This window comes from Nerophis ophidion, linkage group LG01, assembly GCF_033978795.1.
Source record: "Nerophis ophidion isolate RoL-2023_Sa linkage group LG01, RoL_Noph_v1.0, whole genome shotgun sequence".
NCBI lineage: Eukaryota > Metazoa > Chordata > Actinopteri > Syngnathiformes > Syngnathidae > Nerophis > Nerophis ophidion.
Window position 1 is genome coordinate 70,082,506 of NC_084611.1, and position 18,806 is coordinate 70,101,311.

An 18,806-nucleotide genomic window follows, 5' to 3' on the forward strand; every position below is an offset into this window, starting at 1 on the left:
AAGAGGAATTGGCAAAGAGTAATGTGCAAAACAGATAAGTGTGCCAAGCTTGTGGCATCATATTCAAAAAGACTTGAGGCTGTAATTGCTGCCAAAGGTGCATCAACAAAGTATAGAGCAAAGGCTGGGAATACTAATGTACATGTTACCCACTAGGCCATTTCAGTGGCCCAGCGGGTAGAGTGTACGCCCTGAGGTCTGTAGGTCGTGTGTTCAAATCCCGGCCGAGTCATACCAAAGACTATAAAAATGGGACCCGTTACCTCCCTGCTTGACACCAAAAAATGATTCCCGGGCGCGACACCGCTGCTGCCCACTGCTCCCCTCACCTCCCAGGGGGTGATCAAGGGTGATGGGTCAAATGCAGAGAATAATTTCGCCACACCTAGCGTGTGTGTGACAATCATTGGTAAATTAACTTTATTTTATATATTTTTTTATTTTTAATACATTTGCAAAAAAAAACAACACAACATTGTATTATTGTCAGCATGGGGTATTGTTTAAAAAAAATTAACTACAATTTATTTATTCAATTTTGGAATGAGGCTGTTACATAACAAAATTGGTAAAAAATTTAAGCGCTGTGAATACTTTCCATTCAGTGCACTCAGGACTTAAGGCACTGCAGAAAATCTGGTAAGTGTGCACAAAGCAGACGGGAACATCTATAGCATACTTGCCAACCTTGAAACCTCCGGGAGATGTGTTTGGGGGGGTTAGTGGAAGATGGGGGAATGGGGGGTGTATATTGTAGTGTCCCGGAAGAGTTAATGCTGCAACGGGTTCTGGGTGTTTGTGTTGTCGTGTTTATGTTGTGTTACAGTGTGGATGTTCTCCCAAAATGTGTTTGTCATTCTTGTTAGGAGTGGGTTCAGAGTGTGGCGCATATTTGTAACAGTGTTAAAGTTGTTTATAAGGCCACCCTCAGCGTGAACTGTATGGCTGTTGATCAAGTATGCCTTGCATTCTCACATGTGTGTGTTAAAGCTGCATGAATTATGTGGCTGTGCTGGCACGTTGTATGAACGAAGGAAAAGCGGATGCCAAAGGCGGTGCCTTTAAGGCAGACTCCAAATATGGTTGTCCAGGTGAAAATCGGGAGAGATTCGGGAGAATGGTTGCCCCGGCAGATTTTCGGGAGTGGCACTTAAATTCAGGAGTCTCCCGGAAAAATGGGGAGGGTTGGCAAGTATGATCTATAGTGGAAGCCTAAGCTTCCTGCATTGTATATCTTCAGGATATGTACAAGTTTTGAGATTTTCACTTGGAAAAAGGGTTGTAATCATACAGAAAATATACTTACAACACTTTGTGAGCTCATTTTAGTACGTATCTAATGAATTATTTGTTTTATATTGTTTTCTGCATCTACCTCACCTGCCTTCCCTGATCACACATCCTTGAAACCCGTGCTTTAATAGGATAAAAATTAACCAACTTCAACTATACATAATGTTTCTAACTGTGTGTCTCTTTCGTTTTAATCCTATTATGGTCTTTGGGTTGTGTTTAAGTGGTCAAATCTGTATGACTTCTTGGGTGTATTGTCCTTTTCTTAAGGTAATAATGTTATGCATGCAGCCTGCTTTGGAGAAAAGCTGCCTGTTCAGACCAGCACTTGTTAACCCACATGTTCAGAGTTTATGTATACAGAAAATCGAAAGTGGTAGGCACGTTAGTATCGAACGTGAATCATATTTGTATGTTGAACTTTGTAAATGTTTTTGTCACAACTGTATTTTACAGCGGAACGAACGGTAGACTATGATATGTTTACAATTACTACAATAGTCTTGTCTAATATGCATGTCAAGTTTAGTAAACCAATGAAGTAAGCACATTGTGTAAATCGTAAATAAAAACAAAGTACTATGATTTGCAAATCCTTTTTAACCTATATTCAATCAAGCGGTAGTAAAAAAAATGTTTTTAATTGATTTAGCCTTTATTTAACCAGGTAAAAATCCCATTGAGATCAAAGATCTATTTTCCAAGGGAGACCTGGCCAAGAGGGCAGCAGAAAGGTTACATTAAAAACAGTAAACAACACATAAAACATCAAATTTACAACATTAAAACTTGCTCATATGACACATGTGCATACAGACAAGGTAGACTGCAATCCTTTCACAGAAGCTTTAAACTTATTTGATATAACGAGGGTTTGAAGTTGAATATTCGATTGTAAGTTATTCCAAGCATTCGGTGCTGAAAACCTAAATGCTTTCTTGCCCAGTTCAGTTCTTACTTTGGGGATGACAAATTGAAGAACATTCATTGAACGAAGATTGTGACTTCCTTGTTTTTTTGTTAAAAGACACGATAGATAAGATAGGTTGAAACCCAGAATTGTTTTGTAGATGCAAAATACCAATGATTGAGGCATCGACCACATAAAGATGTCCAGTTAACCATTGAGTACAACACACAATGGTGAGTAAGGAGAGCACAGTTTGTGATAACTCTCAGTGCCCCGTGGTACACACTATCCAGCTTGTGGAGACAACCAGCAGTAGCATTCATGTACAAAACATCTCCAAAGCCAATAACAGGTAAAAAGGTTGTTTCCACCAATTTCTGTTTCATGGTAAAAGAAAAGCAAGACTTGTTTCTATAATAAAATCCCAGTGAAAGTTTCAGGGTTTTTTTTACAACATACTGAATGTACTCCTTAAAACTGAAGTGGTCAACAATTAAAAATCCCAAATATTTAAAAGAAGATATTAACATAATTTGTTGCCCATTTCTTGTTAAAATGTTTTCACACAGTGCTGATCTTACAGTTTTTGATGTGGTAAAGAACATACACTTTGTTTTCTCTGCATTTAAAACCAGTTGAAGATAGCAAAGTTGTTCTTGTACTCTGTCAAATGCATATTGTAGATATTTAAAGGCCTCAGCAGGAGTTGGTGCTGTGCAGTATATGACAGTATCATCAGCATAGAAATGAGAAGTTGAGTTGAAGATATTCTGTCCACGATTATTTATGTAAATAGTGAATAATAAGGGGCCCAACACAGAACCTTGAGGGACACCCTTTTTCACTTGCAGTACGTTTGAGGAGGAACCTTCTATCTGAACAGCCTGAGTTCTACTTGTGAGGTAATTTGCAAACCATCCAACTGCTTGCTGAGAAAAACAATAGCTGAAAGACCTTTGATTAAAATGACATGATCAACGGTATCAAATGCCTTTGAAAAGTCAATAAAGAGGGACAGACTGCACAGACAAGATACTTAACGTTTGAACTGGAAAACGTTGTTATTTTTTGCAAATATTAGCTCATTTAGAATTTGATGCCTGCATCATGTTTCAAAAAAGCTGGTACAAGTGCCAAAAAAAAGACTGAGAAATTTGAGGAATGCTCATCAAACACATTTTTGGAAAAATCCCCCAGGTGAACAGGCTAATTGGAAACAGGTGGGTACCATGATTGGGTATAAAAGCATCCATCCATCCATTTTTTACAGCTTGTCACAAACAAGAATGGGGCGAGGGTCACCACTTTGTGAACAAATGCGTGATCAAATTGTCGAACAGTTTAAGAACAACATTTCTCAACGAGCTGTTGAAAGAAATATTGGGATTTCACCATCTACGGTACGTAATATCATCAAAAGGTTGAAAAAATCTAGAGAAATCACTGCACGTAAGCGAGGATATTAAAGACCTTCGATTCCCTCAAAAAGCGACATCAGTGTGTAAAGGATATCACCACATTGGCCCAGGAACACTTCAGACAACCACTGTCAGCAACTACAGTTGGTCGCTACATCTGTGAGTACAAGTTAGAACTCTACTATACAAAGCGAAATCCATTTATCAACAACACCCAGAAATGCTGCCGGCTTTGCTGGGCCCGAGCCTTTCTAAGTTAGACTGATGAAAGTGTGAAAGTGTTCTGTGGTCTGTCGAGTCCACATTTCGAATTGGTTTTGGAAAATGTGGACCTTGTGTCCTCCGGACCAAAGAAGTAAAGAACCATTTAGATCAGGGGTGCCCACACTTTTTCTGCAGACGAGCTACTTTTCAATTGACCAACTCGAGGGGATCTACCTCATTTATATATATCATTTATATTTATTTATTTATGAAAGAGACATTTTTGTAAACAAGTTAAATGTGTTTAATGATAATACAAGCATGTGTAACACATATAGATGTCTTTCTTTCACGAAGACAAGAATATAAGTTGGTGTATTACCTGATTCTGATGACTTGCATTGATTGGAATCAGACAGTAATGATGATAACACCCACATTTTAAAATGGAGGAGAAAAAAAGTTGTCCTTTCTGTACAATACCACATGAAAGTGGTTGATTTTTGGCATCTAATTCATCCAGCTTCCATACACTTTACAAGAAAAACATTGGCGGCAAATTCCGTAGCTTGCTTGATTGACATTCACGGCACCCGAGGGTCTTGTGAGATGACGCTGGCTGCTGCCAGTTCATTATTATGAAAAAATGACAGAGAGGAAGGCGAGAAACACTTTTTATTTCAACAGACTTTCGCGCCGTCCCTTCCGTCAAAACTCTAAAGGCCGACTGCACATTTCCTATCTTCACAATAAAAGCCCTGCTTCATGCTGCCTGCGCTAACAAAATAAGAGTCTCGGAAAGCTGGCGTGCACAAGTGATGTGCACGCCAGCTTTCTGAGGGATCGCTTGTGCACGCCAGTTTTCCGAGACTGTATTTAGTTAGCGCAGGCAGCATGAAGCAGGGCTTTTATTGTGAAGACAAAAAAAAAACAAGATGGCTGCCAATGCTTCTCCCTGCTCAGAGTCTCTCTACAATTCATCAAATATATCTGGAATCTGAGACAAATATCTTGAAATGCTCCATTGCTGATGGTGAAGGAATACTTTACTTCACTACTTTGGGGATATTGCAACAACATTGGACTCTGAAAAAAGTATTTTAAGAGTATCAAATCAAGGCCCAAACAGGCCTTCTGAAAACTTCAGTGCAGCTCATCAAGTTACCTAAAATACCTGTGTAAAATTACTTGAAAAGATGACAATAACAATTAAAAAGTTGTCAGAGGAACTTGAAGAGATAAAGAAATCTCTAAACTTCATGGGTGAAGAGATTGCTAAGGTTCTAAAGCAACAAGGAAACATCATGAGCCTCATGGAGGAAGTGAAGGAGCTGAAGGAGAATGTGATCCAGAGAGACAAAAGGATTGAACTTTTGGAGCAGAGATGTGAGGATTTGGAGCAACAATCACTTGTCAATGACATTGTGGTCACAGGACTAGAGCTGAAACACCACAGTTATGCTTGAGTTACAGCTGGGCTGAACCAAGGTGAAGATGCTCCTACGGAGGAACTTGAAACTCTTGAGCAAAAACTCCTGGACTTTTTCAGAGGTAAAAACATCATCGTTGAGAAACAAAACATATCAACATGCTATTCATTTCCAAACAAGAATGTTAAAGCAAGACCAATAATAGTGATGCAGATGGTTAACCAGAAACACAAAATGGAGCTGCTGAGACAGTCCAAAAAGCTAAAGGGCACTGGAATTTATCTGAATGAGCACCTGACAAAGAAAAATGGTGAAATTGCAAGAAGTGGCCGCATTCTCAGGAAAGAAAATAAGATTCAATCTACATGGACGAGACATGGCAAAGTCTACATAAAGCCAAATGGATCGGATCAAATGAAGCCAATATGGATTAAAAACGTGAAAGACTTGGAACAATTTAAATAACTTGTTGAATCAGGACAACAAATGGTATGTGGACAATGAAAATGTATGGTACACATGGTATATGGACATTAGGATTATGGATAATGTGTGTTTTTTTAAGTTATATTGTACATTTTAGTACATTATTGATATTTTGGTTAAACTTCTTTGGAGGATGACTAATAAGGAGTTTGACTTTTATATTTCTGACGAGGAAGAAAGCAGTATAGCTGGGCAAGAAGATATTCAAGACAGGATAAGCTGTAAGGAACTAAATTTAAGTTATTAAGAAATGAATGATGATAAAGTAGGAGAATTTTGTAATGACATTGATCCAGAAATTAATTTAAGTGGATTACATAACATAAATGTTTCACATTACTCAGTGGATAGTTTTAAAAATGTGGATTTAAAGGGTTTTTCGCTTATTCATTTTAATAGTAGAAGTCTCAGGGCTAATTTTGAGAAGATACAAGAGTGTTTGGAATCTTTAAAATCAACATTCCAAGCAATTGCCATCTCAGAGACATGGTGAGACAGATGAAATTAATGATATGTTTATATTAGAAGGTTATGATTTTTATAATATAAATAGAAAAAATAAAAAAGGAGGTGGTGTTGCGTTCTATGTACAAAAAAATATTACTGTGAAATTATCGACAGTCTAGTTATAGATGATGTTATGGAGAGTATGACTATAAAAATACAAATAAACAACGAACGTAGTGCATATTTGAATTGTATTTATAGGACACCTGGTTCACATGTAGAGCTTTTCCATGACAGCCTACTAAAAGTACTTGGAAAACTAGCTAACAAGAAATGTGTCTTTGTGTGTGGAGATTTCAATTTTGATTTATTAAAATGGAGAACCCATAAACCAACTAATGACTTTATGAACGAAATGTTTACTTATGGTTTGCAACCAATAATTGATAAACCAAGCAGAATAACGCGAGAATCTGCTACCCTCATTGACAATATTTTTACAAATATCCATGACATAACTACAGGTGGAATACTCCTTAGTGACATCACAGATCATTTTCCAGTGTTTTTGAATATTCAAAGTATGATTGTAAATAATATAGCACAAAAAACATTGTTCAAATTAACAAGATTAAGGACACCTGAAAGAATACAAGCATTTAAGAATGAGCTTTCAAAATGTTTCTGGGAAAGGGTGTATGTTGAAAATTGTAATGATTCATACAGGGCATTTCTGTTTAAATGGTTAGAACTTTATAATTCCTGCTGTCCAGTCGTGAAGTCCACACTAAAGAAAGTGAGTAAAAATAAGCCTTGGATGACGAAGGGTCTAGTAATGGCCTCCAATAGAAAAAAAATTCTGTATGATAGTTACTTAAAAAATAAAACTGAACAAAATGAAAGGGAGTATAACATTTATAAAAATAAGTTGACTTCTATTCTACGAAAGCAAAAGAAAAGTTATTATAACGAGAAATTTGAAGATAGCAAAAATAATATTAAACAAACGTGGAACACAATCAACCAGGTTTTAGGTAATAGATGTAAAAATCATGAGACTCCGAGCTACTTTATAAATGATAATAATATAAAACTAAACAAAAAAGAAATGATAGTGGAAGAATTTAATGACTATTTTGTTAATATGGGCCCTGCACTTGCAGAAAAAATACCTGTTTATGAGGACACAGGCTTGACTAAAAACACAATAAACCCTCATTTAAAATCAATGTTTTTGAGTGGAGTAACAGAAGTGGATATAATTCAAACAGTAAGAGCCTTTAAAAGTAAAACATCTACAGACATACATCACATAGATATGGTCATTATTAAAGAATGTATTCATTTAATTGCTAAGCCATTGGCTCACATATGTAATCAATCATTCCAGTGTGGATACTCCCAGATGATATGAAGATAGCAAAGGTTATTCCTGTTTTTAAAAACGGAAATAAGCATCTTATGGAAAATTATAGACCGATCTCAATACTCACTCAATTTTCAAAAATTTTAGAAAAGCTTTTTACAAAACAGTTAAATCATTTTCTGGAAAAAAACACCTTGCTTAAGCAGCAGCAGTATGGTTTTAGGGAAAATCGAACAACTACGTATGCAGTAATGCATATGCTAGAGGAGGTTAGTACTGCTATGGATAATGATGAATTTACAATAGCCATCTATATTGATTTAAAAAAGGCCTTCGATACCATTGACCACAGACAGTTAATAAATAAGTTGGATAAGTACGGCATCCGAGGGCCAGCTCTGTCCTGGATCAAGAGCTATCTAGAAAATAAAAAACAATGTGTTCAGGTGGATAATACAATATCTGGATTTAAAAATATAGTTTGTGGAATTCCTCAGGGTTCTATAATTGGTCCTAAGTTATTTACAATTTTCATTAATGATTTTTGTGATGCATCAAGTTTCTTAACATTTTTTATGTTTGCTGATGATACAATCATCCTTTGTTCTGGAAAAATTTTTAATGAACTTTTGGTAAAAATAGAACAAGAAATGACAGTGCTTAAAAACTGGTTTGATATGAATAAATTATCACTTAATATTGCTAAAACTAAATTTATGATATTTGGTACCAAAACTGAGGTATCTAAGGAAGTAAATATTAAAATAAATGGAGATAAAATTGAGCGTGTCTTTGATACTAAGTTTTTGGGAGTTATAATTGATCATAAATTATCATGGAGACAACATGTAAATTATATAAAAACAAAAAATATCAAAAACACTTGGTGTTTTGTATAAAACTAAAGAATTACTTAATTATAGTTCTTTGTTAACAATTTATTATACTTTGATACTTCCATACATGACATACTGTGTAGAACTCTGGGGAACCACTTTTAAAACCATAACTAATGATATTGTTTTGCTGCAAAAAAAAGCTGTACGGCTAATAAACAAAGCAGGATATTATGACCATACCCATCCATTATTTGTCAAATCAAAACTTATGAAATTTCAAGATATTGTTTATTATAAAATAACACAGATAATGTTCAAAGCAAAAATAAATACTCTTCCAGAAGGAATTCAAAAATACTTCTCTCTACAGACCAGCAAATACAATCTAAGAGATGAATCTAAGTTTATTTTACCAAAAGCAAGACTAGCTGTTAAACGTAGATGTTTATCTGTTCTCGGTGTTAATTTGTGGAATTCTGTTGGTAAAGAAATAAAAACGAGTGACACAGTATTTAATTTCATAAAGAACATGTCACAATGTATTTTAAAAAGTTATGTGAACTAGAAATTTATGTTTGTTTGGTTAAATGTTGTATTTAGAAGGTATGTATGTTTATCTATTTACAGAAAAGTGTATATGTGTAGGTACATATTTTTGTATTAATTTGTTGGGGGGCAGCCTGAATGTGGATGCTGAATGACTATATTTCTTTTTGTGTTGCAGAATTATTAGAAAAGGTAACTTAATTGAATGTAATACATTTATGTTGGGCATATATGCTTTTTTGCTTCTGCCTGTTTCAGTCATGTTATTCATTTTTGAATCGTGATCTATGTTTGAATATGTTTTTGTTAGACTGAAAATAAACTGAACTGAACTGAAGATAGGAAATGTGCAGTCGGCCTTTAGAGTTTTGACGGAAGGTACGGCGCGAGAGTCTGTTGAAATAAAAAGTGTTTCTCGCCTTCCCCTCTGTCATTTTTTCATAATAATGAACTGGCAGCAGCCAGCGTCATCTCACAAGACCCTCGGGTGCCGTGAATGTCAATCAAGCAAGCTACGGAATTTGCCGCCAATGTTTTTCTTGTAAAGTGTATGGAAGCTGGATGAATTAGATGCCAAAAACCAACCACTTTCATGTGGTATTGTACAGAAAGGACAACTTTTTTTCTCCTCCATTTTAAAATGTGGGTGTTATCATCATTACTGTCTGATTCCAATCAATGCAAGTCATCAGAATCAGGTAATACACCAACTTATATTCTTGTCTTCGTGAAAGAAAGACAGGTGCAAATTTCAAAAGCCAGGATCTGTGATGGTATGGGGGTGTATTAGTGCCAAAGGCATGAGTAACTTACACATCTGTGAAGGCACCAATAATTACATACAGGTTTTGAAGCAACATATATTGTCATGCAAGCAACATCTTTTTCATGGGCGCACCTGCTTATTACAGTTAGACAATGCCAAGTCACGTGTTACAACAGGGTTACTTCGTAGTAAAAGAGTGCGGGTACCAGACTGGCCTGCCTGTAGTCCAGACCTGTCTCCCATTGAAAATGTGTGGCACAATATGAAACCTAAAATACCACAAAGGAGACTGTTAAACAACATAAGCAGTACATGAAGCAAGAATGGGAAAGAATTCCACCTGAAAAGCTTCAAACATTGTTCTCCTCAGTTCCCAAACGTTTTCTGAGTGTTATTAAAAGAAAAGGTCATGTAACACAGTGGTAAAAATTCCCCTGTGCCAACTTTTTTGCAATGTGTTGCTTCCATTAAAGGCCTACTGAAACCCACTACTACCGACCACGCAGTCTGATAGTTTATATATCAATGATGAAATATTAACATTGCAACACATGCCAATACGGCCTTTTTAGTTTACTAAATTACAATTTTACATTTACCACGAGGTATCCTGTTGAAAACGTCGCGGAATGATGACGCGTATTATGACGTGTGTGTGTGACATCACCGGTGGTAGCGGACATATTCTCCCAGCACTGATCACGGCTAAAAGTAGTCTGTTTTTATCACATAATTACACAGTATTCTGGACTTTTGTGCTGCTGAATCATTTGCAAATTGTTCAATTAATAATGGAGACTACAAATAAGAAAGATGTTGATGGAAAGCGGTGTATTGCAGCCGGCTGTAGCAACACAAACACAGCCGGTGTTTCTTTGTTTGTTGTGAAGCTTTAACATGGAACAGAGCGGTCAATCGCACATGATTCTCTGCCACATGTCAACCGGCAGGTTTCAGTGAGAAAATTGTGGTACTAAGTCGGCTCTTAACAGAAACATTAGCGGAGCTTGTGTCGTTCCTCCTGCAGCTGTCAAAGAGGCTGCTGCGACTTTCTTGGCTCCTCCATGGCTTCCCTCAGAGACAATGGCGGTCCCCACACCCTTGCGACTTTCAGGTATGACTATATAATCTCACTAAAACACTAGTAACACAATAAACTGATAAGGGATTTTCCAGAATTATCCTAGTAAATGTGTCTAACATCTGAATCGCTCCCACTGCCCTCGTCTTTTTTCCTTCACTCTCACTATCCTCATCCATGAATCTTTCATCCTCACTCAAATTAATGGGGAAATTGTCGCTTTCTCAGTCCGAATCACTCTAGCTGCTGGTGGCCATGATTGTAAACAATGTGAGGATGTGAGGAGCTGTACAACCAGTGACGTCACGCGCACATCGTCTGCTACTTCCGGTACAGGCAAGGCTTTTTTATTAGCGACCAAAAGTTGCAAACTTTATCATCGATGTTCTTTACTAAGTCCTTTCAGCAAAAATATGGCAATATATGGCAATGATTAAGTATGACACATAGAATGGACCTGCTATCCCCGTTTAAAAAAGAAAATCTCATTTTAGTAGGCCTTTAAATTCTAAGTTAACGATTATTTGCAAAAAAAATTTAAGTTTCTCAGTTCGAACATTAAACATCTTGTCTTTGCAGTCTATTTAATTGAATATAAGTTGGAAAGGATTTGCAAATCATTGTATTCTGTTTTTATTTACGAATTACATAACGTGCCAACTTCTTTGGTTTTGGGTTTTGTCTTTTAGGCTAAACTAGCTTAGCCCTTTTGGGAAGCACATTTTGTTTTTAAGGTAATGAAACCTAGATCATTTTAATAAGGTGTGTATTAAATTAAATAGCGATAACAATATATGTGTGTAGGTTAACATATGGCAACCACTGTAGATACACAGTAAGTGCAATTTTATGCTACAACATTGTTTTTAATCAAAGTTTGTATTCCACTCTCTAGACAAATTGCTCAGCAAATTGATCGTGGTCTCTGGACAGAGAGGACAGGGAAATATTCCAGTAGGTAAAATTGCATTATTTTAGTGCAATAATTGAGTATTGCTTGTAATGTCTACTTGTATTTTGGTTCATTTTAGGGCTTGCCGCGGCAAACATGTGGGAATGACTGTGGGATTTTTATGCTCATAAGGTATAAGTTTCTTGCGAAAGTATACTCGCAAAATCAGTCAACAATGATTAATTGATTAATAAACATGCCTTGTTTTCTGTCTCCTATGTTATAATATGCTCTTTCCATTGTGACAAGGCAGGGGTTTGGCGTCTTATGTGACTATTCATTTTGAAAAAACAATCGTGAGATAAAAATTATTCTCGTCACTGGCACATGTTTTCAGATGGACACGGCTTCGATCAGGGAGTGGTGGGGCCTTCTTTTAATTGAGTGTTTAATAATAGAAGGGTATGACAATCCTAAAATATGTTCAGATTTATGTGAACAATAAACACTTTGTATGTGATCAACAAGTGTGTCTTGATCTGTGGTTTGAATCATGTTTTATATTTTCTGTTTAAGACTCCATTAGTTCCTGTTTGCACTGCCTTGTTTGTTTTGTCACCATGGTTACTCATTGTGTAAACCTGTCTCGCCCCCTCATCTGCTTCCCAAACACTAATCAGAGGCAGTATTTAAACCTGTCCTTGTCTGTCAGTCGGGCTGGTGACATTGCTAGTTTTTTCACTCCTTCATGCCATAGATCCAGGTTTGTTTTCCTGTCAAGTAAGTTTTGTTTATTGTCCATTAGTGATGGGTTGATGAGGCGTCATGAAGCGTTCCGAAACATTGCAAAACTGTATTGATACTGTGTCAATACTGTGTCACTAAATACTGACATCTGCTGGACATTAAAAATCCTTACAGGCATCCTATGGAGCGACTCAACTGACACTGATTTTATGACCTAGTACAGGGGTCGGGAACCTTTTTGGCTGAGAGAGCCATACAAGCCAAATATTTTTAAAAGCCTTTCCGTGAGAATCATATCGTTTACTTATTTTTTAACACTGAATACAGCTGAATCATTTTTAAGAAAGACCAACATTTTTACAGTATAATAGGTATTTTATTATTTTTAATACGATTGTTATTCTGAGGCTAACCAAAAATTAAAAAAATACTTCTTACCATTAATGCGACTTCTTGAACAGGTGCGGTAGAACCGGATAGATGGATGAAAATGCATGACAATGTTTTATATTTTGAACGTTATTTTTGACACTGTGATTACCAGCGGAATTATTCATTACTTATTGTGTTAAGCAATGTCAGCTAAGATTTATCTGAGAGCCAGGTGCAGTCATCAAAAGAGCCACATCTGGCTCTAGAGCCATAGGTTCCCTACCCCTGACCTAGTATATACAATAATATAAACCAAGTCATTGTATTTCATTTAGGATTATTTCATATCTTCATTTAAATAAAAATATATTTTTATCTTTTTTAGATACAGTCAATAAATAATGTGAACATCATAACATATCATAACATGGAAATCTAAGAGAACCAGTTGTGAATGAGGATATGTGGACTGATTTTTATTGTTATTTTTTTATTTTTTACATGCGGTCTGAATACGCACTGTTGATTGATTGATTAAAACTTTTATTAGTAGATTTTACAGTACAGTACATATTCCGTACAATTGACCACTAAATGGTAACACCTGAGTAAGTTTTTCAACTTGTTTAAGTCGGGGTCTACTTTAATCTGGTAAAAAAGTAATGAGTGAACCATTCAGCTCATGATCAAACACGTGACTTTCGAAAAGCGGAACGCGCAGCGATACAGTGTTTTGCTCTATGAGCTCGACGCATGCGACGATGCATCGGTGTTGCCGGACCCATCACTATTGTCCATAGTTTTGTCTAAGTTGTGTTTCCGACTTGTGCATGCCTTTTGTTTGTACTTTTTGGTACCTTATGAGTTAAAGATTAAATCATGTTTTTACCTACACGCCATGTCCCAAGTAGTCCCTCTACCTTCCTGGGAAAACGATCCCACAGCAAGAGTGCGGGTACTTTCCTGGCCCGCCTGCAGTCCAGACCTGTCTACCATTGAAAATGTTTGACGCATTATAAAGCGTAAAATATGACAGCGAAGACCCCGGACTGTTGAACAACTGAAGCTCTACATAAAACAAGAATGGGAAAGAATTCCACTTTCAAAGCTTCAAGAATTAGTTTCCTCAGTTCCCAAACGTTTATTGATTGTTAAAATAAAAGGTGATGTCACACAGTGGTGAACATGCCCTTTCCCAACTACTTTGGCACGTGTTGCAGCCATGAAATTATAAGTTAATTATTATTTGCAAAAAAAAATAAAGTTTATGAGTTTGAACATCAAATATCTTGTCTTTGTAGTGCATTCAATTGAATATGAGTTGAAAAGGATTTGCAAATCACTGTATTACGTTTATATTTACATCTAACACAATTTCCCAACTCATATGGAAACAGGGTTTGTAATTCATCTGCAAAGTTCTTTTTCCAGAGGTGAACATAACCTTGTGCATGCTACAGAATTCTCAAAGCCAAAATGAATGGTGTGTTAAATGTTTTTGTATTGATTTAAATCTGTTTAATTTGCTTAAAATTATCTTTACATCTTATATTTGCAGTAAATGGCATTTCGTGGTAGGATGCAGAGCAGGTCTTCCTGACAGGACCTGTTGTCCATCAATTGTAGGAGGACAAAAGTAGGAACTCATCCAGTGAAGTGGATGAGTTCTACAGGAGGCAAGAGAGGCAGATAAAGAAGGTAGGAGCACTGCCATAAAGGCTGTTTTGTGAAAAGTTCATCTTGTGCAAGAAAACATTTAAAACTATTTAATTTGATCATTTTCATTGTAGGCTATTTACAGTAAGGCTTCCCTCCATCAATTTTGTCCCTCTCTGGGTCACGGGGGTGCTGAAGCCTATCCCAGCTGCACTGGGGTGGAAGGCGAGGGTACACGCTACCTCATCGCAGGCCCAACAAAAAATAAAAATTCACACTCACATACTAGAGACAATTTAGTGTTGCCAATCAACCTATCCCCAGGTGCATGTCTTTGGAAGTGGGAGGAAGCCGGAGTGCCGGGAGGGAACCCACGCAGTCACAGGGAGAACAAACCTCCACACAGAAAGCCCCCGTGGCCGGGGATAGAATCCAGGTCCTTTATATTGTGAGGCACACACTCTAACCCCTGTTTCCCCCGTGCTATTTAGGGCTGTTTTGTCAACATAACCCCATGCAGTAGAATATTTAAAAGAATTTCATTGTAGGCTATTTGTAGTTGTTTTGTTACTATAACTCAAGGGGTGTCAAACTCATTTTAGATCGGGGGCCACATGGAGAAAACTCCCAAATAGACGGGTACAATCACTGCATGACAAATTAAAGATAAAGACAACTTAAGAATAATTTATTTGTTTAAAAACAGAACAAGCACATTCTGAAATTGTACAAATCATAATGTTGTTGTTTTTTTACACTTACCTGTTGCGGTTAATAGTACATATACTTTATTTGTCGTTATTTATATTTTCACGAATAAATTATGTGATAATGTTGGTTAATTTTCAAACCATCAAGATATTAAAAAAATACATCAAAATCCAATTCCAGTATGTTATTAATGTAGTTTGATCATTTTCCTTGACTGGTGTACTCACATATGGTTTATTTTGTACATATTGCTATTGCGACATCCATTGGACACATTTAGAACAGCAGTTTCTTTCATTCAAAAATTTCAGGTAATTTTCATACTTGCCAAACTCATCTTGCGGGCCGGGTAAAACCTGTTTGCAGGCTTCAACCGGCCTTCGGCCCGTACATTTGACACCCGTGCTATACCTCCACGTAATCGAAGATTTAAAAGCATGCTTTTTTGGGTATTTAAGGCTGTATTGTAAATATAACCCCATTCTCAACCTTTTTTCAGTCATGTACCCCCTGTGAACTTTTTTTTTATTCAAGTCCCCCCTAATCAGAGCAAAGCATTTTTGGTTGAAAAAAAAACAGATAAAGAAGTAAAATACAGCACTATGTCATCAGTTTCTGATTTATTAAATTGTATAACAGTGCAAAATATTGCTCATTTGTAGTGGTCTTTCTTGAACTATTTGGAAAAAAAAAAAAGATCTAAAAATGTGTTGAAAAATAACAAGTGATTCAATTATAAATAAAGATTTCTACACATAGAAGTAATCATCAACTTAAAGTGCCCTCTTTGGGGATTGTAATAGAGATCCTTCTGGATTCATGAACTTAATTCTACACATTTCTTCACAAAAAAAAATATATGTATATTTAGCATCAATATTTATGGAACATGTCCACAAAAAATCTAGCTGTTAACACTGAATATTGCATTGTTGCATTCTTTTCACAGTTTATGAACTTACATTCATATTTTGTTGAAGTATTATTCAATAAATATATTTTTAAAGGATTTTTGAATTGTTGCTATTTTTAGAATATTTAAAAAAAATCTTACGTACCCCTTGGCATACCTTCAAGTACCCCCAGGGGTACGCGTACCCCCATTTGAGAACCACTGCATTAGGGTATTTAAAATAATTTAATTTCATTGTAGGCTATTTCGTACAAATGCTTTTAAAAGTGTTCCAAGTTTTACAAACAATTACATCTTTTTATTTGGATTTTTTTTATGTGGATTGCTATCGTGACGTTGTGATTTCACAGTCAACCAGTAGGTGGCACTGCTGGAAAAAAAACACAAGGGGTCTGAACTTGCATCCTGGGACTGAGGCATCAAGATTTATTCAGCCCGGAGACTGGCGAACAGACAAGAACCACTGAGAGCTTCATGGTGTTATTTATTGTAACACATTTAAAATATATATTTTTTCATATCGCTGGAAAACTTCATATAAAGGAATACAACGGATGTAATGGAAAATAACCAATAGATCCGGCACGGGCTATGGATTCAGTCGGCGTAATTGACTTTCATCAAACTACTGGAAAATTCCTTTAATTTGACATATTTCATTGTGAGAAAGTTCTTGTGATTTCTTTTTTTTTTTTTTTTTTACCTGTCTCTTTTTTTTTCTTGGAGAGGTAAGCTGTTCTCCCGAGGGAGGGATGGTTCCACCCCGGCTCCTACAGTGCATTCTCGCCCGGTCCTGGAGCTTCCACAGCGGACCTCAAAGGAGATGAGACTCGCACTCTATCAACTCCTCGCAGGCTGGCTCTGCCTCGTCCCCACCACTGCTGAGGTAAGCACAGCGGGAAGTAGCTGGTTATTAAAAATGAGGAAGTAGCTGGTTATTAAAAATGTATTAATTATACGTAGTTGTGTAGAACTGATGGATAAAAGTTTGCAACAAAAATTATATGTGGATGACGAATCTGCTGGCGAGAAATCTATGTGCGATAATGTAACGGTCCACTACCGATAAACAACCGGGTTCTCAGTCACTACTCTCCCCGGCAGGAGTCTCCTCTCCCTCGGGAGATTTTGGAGCGACTCTCCCGCAGTGAGATCCGGAGCACCAGCGACCTCCAGCGGCTACTCGAGATAGACACCGTAGGTAAAAAAAAATAAAACATATTTTATTAAGCCTGGTTCTACGATCCGCTATAAAACAAATAATCTAACTAAATAAAAATAACAAATTAGTAAGTTATGAACTTAATACTAGTGCTACTATTTTTAAATAAATAAATTGTGTTGGATTTGTTATGTTTGATCCCTATTGCTATGAAATGGAAGTAGAAATGTCTCACATCAACTTATATATATATATATATCAATATGATATTAATACATAATAAATGTAAAAATACAAATGTGATATACAAATAAATAATTTGTATAAATGTGAATTTGTAAATATATTTTTGAGATTTGAAAATATATATAAATAAAATGTATGAACATAAAAATGTGACATACAAATGCATTTTTTTAATATAAATAAATGTGTATTTGTAAATATATTTTTGAGATTTGAATATAAATATGCTTGATTTTCTACTTGTAATTAATTTGCATATGTTGATCACTGGGCTTCACGGTGGGAGAGGGGTTAGTGCGTCTGCCTCACAACACGAAGGTCCTGAGTAGTCCTGAGCTTCACGGTGGCGGAGGGGTTAGTGCGTTTGCCTCACAATACAAATAAATAATTTGTATAAGTGTGAATTTGTAAATATATTTTTGAGATTTGAAAATATATACAAATAAAATGTATAAATATAAAAATGTGACATACAAATGCATTTTTTTAATATAAATAAATGTGTATTTGTAAATATATTTTTGAGATTTGAATATAAATATGCTTGATTTTCTACTTGTGATTAATTTGCATATGTTGATCACTGGGCTTCACGGTGGCAGAGGGGTTAGTGCGTCTGCCTCACAATACGAAGGTCCTGAGTAGTCCTGAGCTTCACGGTGGCGGAGGGGTTAGTGCGTCTGCCTCACAATACGAAGGTCCTGAGTAGTCCTGGGTTCAATCCCGGGCTCGGGATCTTTCTGTGTGGAGTTTGCAAGTTTTCCCTGTGAATGTGTGGGTTCCCTCCGGGTACTCCGGCTTCCTCCCACTTCTAGAGACATGCACCTGGGGATAGGTTGATTGGCAACACTAAATTGGCCCTAGTGTGTGAATGTGAATGTGAATGTGAATGTTGTCTGTCTCTGTGTTGGCCCTGCGATGATGTGGTGAATTGTCCAGGGTATACACCGGCTTCCGCCCGATTGTAGCTGAGATAGACAATGGATGGATGGATGTGGATCACTTTTTTGCTTTTGTGTCCACAAACCAGATGCACAAATAAATGTGACATAGACACTCCCCTGAACAACCAGCAGAGGGCACTGCAGCCAGAACGGTATTTTTCAGAGGCGGTATAGTACCGAAAATGATTCATTAGTATCACTGTATACCGGTACTAATACCGGTACTAATACCAGTAGTAATACCAGTACTAATACCGGTATACCGTACAACCCTAGGAGGTATCAGTATCCCTTGTAACTAAATGTCCTATACCATATAATATGTATTTCGTAAGAAACCTCAGATGTACAACCTAAATAAAGCGTACACAAGCCAA

General features: G+C 36.5%; 1 protein-coding gene across 4 annotated transcripts in view; it reads left to right on the top strand.

Moving 5' to 3' along the window:
- The first annotated feature begins 16,521 nt into the window (after nucleotides 1–16,521).
- LOC133558443 (platelet-derived growth factor subunit A-like) overlaps nucleotides 16,522–18,806 on the top strand; it is a 30,588-nt gene continuing 28,303 nt past the window's right edge. For 2 of the 4 annotated variants that reach the window (XM_061909828.1, XM_061909847.1), the window contains exons 1-2: nucleotides 16,522–16,963; nucleotides 17,182–17,278. In XM_061909828.1, coding sequence (XP_061765812.1) covers nucleotides 16,901–16,963; nucleotides 17,182–17,278 — 160 coding nt within the window. In that variant the 5' untranslated portion in view covers nucleotides 16,522–16,900. The remainder of the gene's footprint in view (nucleotides 16,964–17,181; nucleotides 17,279–18,806) is intronic. The other 2 variants (XM_061909833.1, XM_061909841.1) reach the window with 2 other exon arrangements.